Source organism: Cupressus sempervirens, chromosome 1 (assembly GCF_028749045.1).
Source record: "Cupressus sempervirens isolate cs-2001-9-10 chromosome 1, ASM2874904v1, whole genome shotgun sequence".
Classification (NCBI taxonomy): Eukaryota; Viridiplantae; Streptophyta; class Pinopsida; order Cupressales; family Cupressaceae; genus Cupressus; species Cupressus sempervirens.
Genome location: NC_143118.1, coordinates 427,071,249 through 427,080,696, shown reverse-complemented (window position 1 = coordinate 427,080,696; position 9,448 = coordinate 427,071,249). Strand labels below are relative to the sequence as shown.

The 9,448-nt window shown below is 36.2% G+C and overlaps 1 protein-coding gene across 1 annotated transcript in view; it reads left to right on the top strand.

Annotated features, from left to right (window-relative positions):
• The first annotated feature begins 4,252 nt into the window (after nucleotides 1-4,252).
• The window catches only part of LOC149578096 (beta-adaptin-like protein C), a 115,820-nt gene continuing 110,624 nt past the window's right edge, over nucleotides 4,253-9,448 (top strand). Inside the window, exon 1 of the mRNA XM_089827497.1 lies at nucleotides 4,253-4,471. Within this exon, the coding sequence (XP_089683623.1) occupies nucleotides 4,385-4,471 (87 nt within the window). The 5' untranslated portion in view covers nucleotides 4,253-4,384. The remainder of the gene's footprint in view (nucleotides 4,472-9,448) is intronic.

The following is a 9,448-nucleotide window of genomic DNA, read 5'->3' as shown; positions in this document are numbered from 1 at the left end:
TATTGGATTTGAATGCAAACAATCTGTGGTTGGAACAATAATATGTCCTTTGAAAATAGAGAAGAGTACAATGTTGGAAGGTACTCATATGGAAAAGATTTTGGAGGCAACTAATGAAGCCTTAAATATGCATAATGAAGAAAAATGTCAAGAGGAATGGCATGAAGATGAAGCTAAGGAATGTGTAACAGCAAGTTCTAAAGAAGAATCTGATTTATGGGAAAAATTTGCAGCCATTATGGGAGAATGGAAAAGGCATGGCGGTAGTATGGAAACTCAACTTGAAGAAGAAAGGAAAGAGTGCAACACTGTTATTGTTCTTGAGCAAAGTTGTAATAAGAAAGAGATATTTGAAAGTGAGATTACTACAGAAGATCAAGATGATGATAAATGTTTAATAAAGGAGGAAGAGATAAATACGATTCTTAAGATTCAAGATGTGAAACTAGTTGATAGTCAAGAAGCAGATAAGTTTATGGATACTATTGATGAAGATAGATATGATGCACATTACATGGTGTATAAGGAAGCTCATATTCAAAAAGAGAACTCAAATAATCTTAATGCTGATGATATGTTTTCTTCTAATAATGTTTATGCAAGGATGCAGATTTCATGTATAGTGAATCATGCTGGAGAATTTTTTGTGACATTTACAACCTTAAAGAATCAAAGGTACAAGGTGGAGAAGTTGGATATTATTTTTGTTTTTCTTATAGATATGCTCATCCTAGTTCAAAAAAATTGGAAAGTTCGAAAGAAGAATGAGATTCATTTCTACAACACATCATCTCAAGAGGACTTGAGATTCATTCTACAGGGGAGTATGCTGCAGTGGTAGAGAAGAGAAACGCTACAGGAGGAAACATTGTTGAAAATGTAATAGGAAATTTAATGTTATGTTTTAAATGCTTTTAGTTTTTGAAGTTTGTAATAACGTCCTACATGTGGTGGCATACCTAGAGTAGCAGTTCGATAAGCTCTCCAGATATAGCCACCTAGGACTAGGTGTGTGGATCTTAAATTAGAATAGTTTTTTTTTAGTTCGTAGGTGGAGTGTTTAATGATTTTTAGAATCCAATAATAGGTAGTAGACAGTTTTTGGAATATTCCTGACTTAGAAAATGACTGTCTAATATTGGTAGAAAAAACATTTCGGATTCTTATCCTTTTCTTGGATAGAAGACAAAAAAAACGTGGATATTTAAAATGTGGCCTACTGCATGATTGTCAGATTCCAATAATAGGTAGTAGGCAGTTTCAGATTCTTATCCTTTTCTTGGATAGAAGACGAAAAAAAAATGTTTCTCGTCCTTTTATTAGAAAAGGAGAGTCAGTTTTAAATAAGTCGGTTGGCTATGTAAGAGAGGCATTCAAATTTGGGTAATAGAGAAAGTTTCAGTTTTTGCCTTGTTACTCTCTCATCTTGTAAATCGATATCAAAAAGAAAAAAAATCGAAGTGGAAAAGTTTTGGAGATGATTTTCTTTATGCGAGTTCGATCCCGGCTGATTGATGTCGTGCCCCTTGAAGTAACTCAGTTGAGTGAGTATTCCTCCTGAGCTTTCCAAGGTGTGGCTCTACATCAGTTGTTGATCGGCTTACAAAGTTTGCCTACTTCTTCCCAATCAACACTGCATACACCACTACACAGGAGACAAATTTATTCTTCAAAGAGGTATTTAGGTTGCATGGTTTACCTCGGAGCATTGTCAGCGGCATGGATAACAACTTTATGAGTCACTTATGGCAGGAGTTGTTTAGATTGTGCGGGACAAAGCTCACTTTGAGTACTAGCTACCACCCCCAAATAAATAGTTGGACAAAGGTAGTGAACACATGGGTGGAGGAATACCTTAGGAATTACATAGCAGGGCAACATAAGGCTTGGGTTAAGTGGATATATCTATGAGAATATTGTTATAAATCCAATTATCACATGTCTATCCAGATGTCACCATTCATGGCATTATATGGATATGAGGCACTCTATTTCATGGATTTGTTACTATTAGATAGTAGAGTGCCCAGTGCTGGAGACTTATTACAGGAGAGCCAGGACATTGTGAAAGCTTTTAAGGATAATATCGCTAAGGCATAGAATCAACAAAAGTAGTATGCTGGTCAGAAGAGGACTGAGTAGACTTTCGAGGTAGGCGGTATGGTGTATTTGATGTTATAGCCTTACCGCCAGTCCACTCTCAAGAAGAGTGGTGCCAAAAAACCTAAGCCATGTTATTATGGGCCTTTTAGGGTGATCAAGAGAATTAGAGAGGTGGCTTATGAGTTGGATTTGCCAATAGAGAGTAAAGTCCATAATATTTTTCATGCGTCATGTCTCAAAAAGGCATTATGACACCAGATTGTTCCTTGTACAATGCTTCCACCCTTGGATAATTAGGGAAAATTGGTTTTAGTACTAGAAGCATTGAGTTCAGGGAGAGGAATTTGAGGAGATGTACTATTAGGGAGTACTTGGTGAAGTGTAAGGACTTGCTAGTAGAGGATGCCACTTGGGAGAGTGAATAAATTCTGCAGCATCCAGAGTTGAGATTGCTCGAGGACAAGCAATTTCAAGAGGGGTAGACTGTAATGTCCCCATCTTTTTAGCATCTTAGTAGAGTTCTTAGCCTTTACATTCTCCGAAGGTTAAGTGGAGAAATAAGGAGAAATTGATTAAATTAATTTCTTATAAAGTCATTAAATAAATTAAAATTAAAAAGGTGACTTTATATTTAATTAATTTAATTTTCTAGAAGCACAACTAATTATTGTATTGGAAAGGGGGAAGCTTCTAGAGAGTGCATTTTCTAGAAGTACAACTAATTATTGTATTGGAAAGGGGAAAGCTTCTAAAGAATGCAATTAAATAATATTTTATTTCCTTCTAGAAGGGTGAGAGAAAAGAATAAATAGAGGTGAAAGCTTCATTGCTAGGCATTTGATTATTGTCAATTGCATTTGATATAAACCTGAGAGAAGAAACTAAGGGTTTCTGATTTCAATTAGCCATTGGAGAGCGTCAATTCTTCAGTTTTGCAACCATTTGAAGTGGTGAAATATACACTGAATTTGGCATTTAGGAAAGCTTCATTCTGGAGTTCTATTTGTGCTTAAATTGGTGAATACATTCATTTATGGCTGCTACAGTGCCGTAAACAGTACCTACGCTATAGTACTTGGCTTGTTTATGATTCCATATGTGGGCATCACTGTTATCAGGTTCCTCTTGCAACTATTAGTAGTTAGCATTGTAATCTTAGGCATATAATTTTGTTGTTGTAAGCAATAATTCAGAATCAGATTTAACATTACTGTAGTCTTTATTGTAAGCCCATTTGTCTTGGCAAATTCATAGCAACATTGTACATGGGAATGAATTCAAATAAGGAGATATATGTTGCATACCATTTGTTTGACGAAATGTCCATCTAATAACATTTATGATTAGCATAATAGTTGTATGCCAATTGTTTGTCAAAAATGTCAGTTGGCTGTAAGTATGCATTCCATATCTAGTTTCCATGTATATGCATTAAAAATACCAAAAAGAACTACACTTGCATATTAGTTCATTGTAAGAGCTATTGTACTATCATTTGTGAACATTCTAAATTTCTTAGCATCATTCAAACTATATCAAACAATCTGAAACACAAAAATATCAAAAAAGAGAAAGGCAACATACAAGTGTTTGACAATATTCCTTGAGCTAAAATCAATTAGTTTGGGCAAGGGATATTACAATGCTTGATTGAAGATAAGCTTGCTAATTTAAACTTAATTTTGACATAAGTAGAGTTTGCATATAACAATTCGGTAAACAAAAGTACTAAGAAGACACCTTTTGAGATAGTGAATGACATACATCCTAGAGACACTACTGAATTGTGGAACTTGAATAATGAAGTAAGGAACAATGCCGGAGCAGAGGAATTTGTAGACTTCATGAAGAATTGTGCAAGGAACACACAAATTTTAAGGTTAGGGATGAAGTGGCGGTACATGTGAATAAGAACAAATTTCCAAATGGTATATTTAGCAAGGTGAAGATGCCAAAGTTCGAGTCTCGTAAGACATGAACCTTATAAAAAATGATATAGCAAGGAACAACTTAATAAAGTGGTCGTTAGATTAAGTCGTAACGGGTCGAACGCAATTGAAGTCTTAAAACATAAATAAGGTTAAAGCTCATGAAATACCTTTCCCAAGAAATGAAATGCTCATAAGGTGTGGAAACTACTTTCTTCCGTATTCTTTCAGGATATTAAATCCATCCATATAGATTGACAGAATACAGGCAAAAAATTGTTCAGCGGGACTATTTGCAGCATATTGGTGGTACCGTTGCAGCAGCAGCAGGGGCACGATCAACAGTTACCAAGATGAGCGGCCACGACGCCAGATATTTCTCTACCACAAAGAAGGGGGAAATCTCCGAGTTCAAAGATGAACTGAATTCTCAGTACAAGGTATTGTCTATTCAAATTCGTTTCTTTCTAACTTGTGTTACTCTGATCTTGTTGAATGAAGTACACATATATTGTTGATTATTGTCATTCTTTAGATCGACGCCAATGCATTGAGAATTGCAGGAAATTGATCCCCTGTAAAATAATACGGATCACCTTCTTATATGAGCGATCCATCCGTCTGGAAAATTGCTTCATAAGATTCTGTTTATCGGCCAAGCGGTCGTGGGATCGATGGTCAGAACTCACCCAAAAAAATACAAAAAGATCGGAAAAAATAAAAAACAAACACTAGATCTTTGTCTTAGGCGATCCAGGCTCCACTCTCATAGTAGTTAAACTTTGTTTGCTATTTATCCTTCAGGTCGTGGATTTGATTCACGGGACAATACCGAAGACACACTTAAGAAAATGGGGGCAAAAGAATGAGATTATGGCTATCGCTATTACAAGGCGGGCCTAGGTGTAGTTCACGTCTCTGTGATCGCCTGTTCGATGCACTAAACATCATTTGAAGCTGTTACAAGAACAAGTTAAGACAGATGATCTAGTCCATGCGATTCATTCTTACACGTCTCGCGTTTGGATTTGTTCCACGATTCTTGTGGATGTGAGTTTGATTTACCAGATACAATCAAAACCATCCACAGAAAATTGTGACAAAATGACCTAGATTACAAGGGACGCCCCTTAGGTATAAAACCCGATAAAACATTGTTAGCCATTTTTACGGGGTGCTCCCTTAAGGTCTTTTAGTGTGGTTGGATGTTATAGAAATAGAACAATTGAAGCAAGCAGATTGGCTAAGAATGCCTGATGTAAATCCCTAAATTATCTCCCGATCTTTTCATAAAAATGGATATCACTCAAATACTATTAGCTCTTTTTAACGATTTTGTATAGGTTGAATTAATGCTAGTTCGTTGAAAAGTGGCATGCCTGGGATAGACTATGTTGTTGATATATTACCAACATTTCTGATTTCTAATGCTTGAGTAGACATTTTCCAAGTACTATGTTTCACAGATTGTGCTCCGGGTTAATATTTTCACGAATAGTTACTGAGAAACTCATGCACGCTTATGTAGATCCTTTACCCATATCTGCTTCTTATTATGACCATGCCTGTATAATTACACCCTTATCCGTTTACTGCATTTCCCTGATTTGAAACAGCACCTCTGTACTGAAAGTCTTATGGTGGTATAATGTTAAATGCCTTCCACTTTGGGTGGGTAATACGTGGCAATGGAATTGGTGCATGTGTTGGAATATACACACACAGACACACACAAAAGCTGTTTCACTCTGCACATGAGTCTGATGACTTGCACATTACTAATGGGCGATGCCAGTAAAATTTATGGATGATAATTTCATAACTAGTAGGATGACGAGAGAAAGCTATGATCTTGTACCACCATTAGTGGCACTCATGTAAGCATGCACCATTTGTTGATGGCATTGGTGCATTTGATAGCAACTGGCTTCATATGTACAACTAGTTTGTATAAAAATGGGTGCTTCTGGCATGCATGTCAGTAGTGCATACAAATGATGTTGTAATCCTCTGTGTGGTGGTTTTACCGTTTTTCCCAATTTTGATTGTGTCAGCTTAGCTTGATACTTTGTCGTTACCAATTGAGGCACATCATAACACTTATGTATTTACTATGTGGGTATAGAATTGGTGTACTGTTTCATCCAACATTTCAAACCTAATTGGCTACTCAGTATTCATATATTGGCTACTTAGTATTCATATAAGGTCAAGTAGCCAATCATATTGAACAGTTCACACAGAGCCAGTTATTTGGCAAACATTGGGGCATTGTCATTACAATATATGGCTTTGTTATATACGCATATGGGAGCTTATCATGATCTTATACCATCACCACTCAAGGTACATTGCATTGTCTGTGCATTAAGCACCCTGACAAAGGTGCGTTGTATTGTCTGTGCATTTAGCACCATGACAAAGGTGCATTGTATTGTCTGTGCATTATGCACAATGGTAATGAAAATGGTGTATGGGAGTGTATTCAACTTCATGAATATATGAAATCTTGATGACAAGCTTGAATGTGGTGAGGAACATCTCAAATGAGATTGAATATTTGCTTAACATGGTTACGATCTCATCTCTGTATTTGTGCACAAAGTTGTTGTGAATTGCCCATGGTCTGATGTTTTACAATTTATTAGCATTCACCCCTCAAGGCACATTGCAACATTTGTCATTTATGCATTGTTTGGCTATGGAAACAACGTATAATCTTCTAAACTATTTCTACCCAAGACACATTGCATTGTTTGCACATTTGTGCACCGTGGCAATGACAATGCTGCTGAGAAAAAACCACAAACTCAACATATAGGATGAGTGCGAATTCTTGGGTGCACAGTGGGGTGATGTGAATTGCATATGGCTTGATATTATACAATTAATGGGCATGTGTGAGTTTGTCATGACGGTTAATCTTAAACCTTCATTCCTCAAGGCACATTTTAATGCCTGTACATTTATACATTAGTTGCAATGTTAGTGATGTATGATCCCAACCCAGCACTTCTCGAGGCACAACATTCTTTGTGCATTTATCCTCAATTGCAATGACAATGGTGTATTGAAGTGAATTCAACCTCACAAACAATTGAAATAATGATGAAAAGCTTGGATGCAGTGAATATCATATAGGAGGAGATTGAATTTTACACCACCACCAATCAAAGGAGACCGCATCATCTGTGTACTTGTTCATCATGGGGTCATGTGAATTGCGTCTGGCTTGACCTTTTACAATTTATTGGCACATGTGATTTTGTTTCATTTGAAGGCTTAAGCTGTCACCACACAAGGCACATAGCACTGTTTTTGATGCATTGCATGTAATATTTTCAACTTGGAGTATACTTGTTTGTACACAAAAACAACATTCTCTACAATAACACACTAAAGTGAAATTAATTAATTATTAACATTTTTGAGAAATAATGAACAAATCCATCAGTTAGTGAATGCGTAGATTATGATAAGCATTATGACTATGACCAGCTAACTATTTCATAACCAACCACAACTTATTCTTGGTAGGAAACTCAAAGGGGCACCAGTAAACTGCCCATCCCAACTGAGTCCGAGAGTGCACAACCTTCCAAATCCCTCAAGTGGCAGGAACATCCAACTATGACCAGTCCATCCTTGGGGTAGACATTATTCCACAAGCGACTGGAACATCCAACTATTACCAGTTTCATCCCTTGGGTAGTCAGCTTGCCTTTTGGCCCATAAGTGGCAAGAATGCCAAACTATGACCAATTCCCTCCTTTGGGGTGGTGTACTTAGTTCAGGGGAGCCGGTAAAACATATCTCCTAATTCACTTCTTTGAACTTGACATTTGAATGATTATGGTATGTGTGTGCATGCGTGCAGAAATATAGTATAAATATTAGTCTTTGCAAACAATATTTATTGATGCATATAATCAGATTGAGTGCATTAGGTTCTTAAAACTGAATATCTATAAATGAATATAGACAGATAGGTTGCATAGAATATTAATCTGACATACCAGAATTACTGATATAATGCACGAGACTGTATTATTCATTCCAAGTGTTTCTTATCAGATTGATTTTTGATTTATATTTAAATGATTAATATAGATCGATTGAATGGAAGAGTCAATTGTTGGTCTGTTTGCTTGTTTCTCAATTGATGTATGATGGATGATTGAGTGATTTCCTCTGATTTGATATATCAGTAAATGATGATTTGAATAAATGGGATTTCACAGGGTGATGAGTGATGATTGAGTGCTGATTTGATGTATTCAGATATGATGATAGATAGGTCCCCTTGGATACTTGGAATGATTTCTCCTTTATACTTTATTGGTGAAGGGGTTACCACCTTTGATAAGAATTGAATTATCACTTTTCATTGTTTTTTCCTTTCAGAATAATATGTTTATCCTATAAATTTATCTCCCTTCGATCCTCCTCAAATGGCAACAATTGAGTAAATGGGAATTCATAGAGTGATGAGTGATGATTGAGTGAGTGCTGATTTATTGTATTGGTGAATAATGATAGATAAATCCCCTTGAATGCTTGGAATAATTTCTCCTTTATACTTCGTTGGGGAGAGGGTAACCACCTTTAATAAGAACTGAGTTGCCACTTTTCATTGTTGTCTTTGAGAATAATATATGATTCTTATATATTGATCTCCCTTCCATCCTCCTCAAATGGGAACCTTCTTCCCTGTATATCTTCTAATGTGACGGAGAAGTCCACACCTCTTTATCATGTCTGTCCTTTGCAAGAGGACCTTTCGTAATAATCAGCCTTGGAAAGAGTCACAGCTGTTCGTCATTTTTGCCTTTGAAAGAGTCACAACCTTTCACAATTACAACCTTTTGAGAGAGTCACAACCCTTAATCATTTCTACTCTTTGGAAATGTCAAAACCTTTCATAACTAAAACCTTTTGTGAGAGACAACCCTTCATCATGTCTAGCTTGAACGTTAATTTACTACCTTGCAATCTTTAGCATTGTTTGTTATGACATGGACCCACCATTTTATTGCACATTTGTGATTTTTGGTTATGAAGTTTGTATTCTTCACTTGCCTCTCTTAGTCAATTACGTTTAAGAACATTGCCCCTTTAGGTAACTTTATGGTGACATTCATTACAACCTTTTTCACAATCTTGACATCTAGTAGAAATGACAAACACTTTTGTTTTGGACCATTAGTCTTTGATTGGCTGTAAATTTGTCTCTACAATTTTTGTTTTCTTTTACCTGTAAGGTGTTGTGCATTTATCATACTAAGCACTAGTGTAACCTATAGGTGTTTGACTGATTTTTGTCACCATTTTCAACTAATATGGTGATCTAATTAGGTCAAAAGGATGTCCATTGGTGTCAAGTTGTAAATGCAATGTGCATTGTGCTCAGTTTCTAA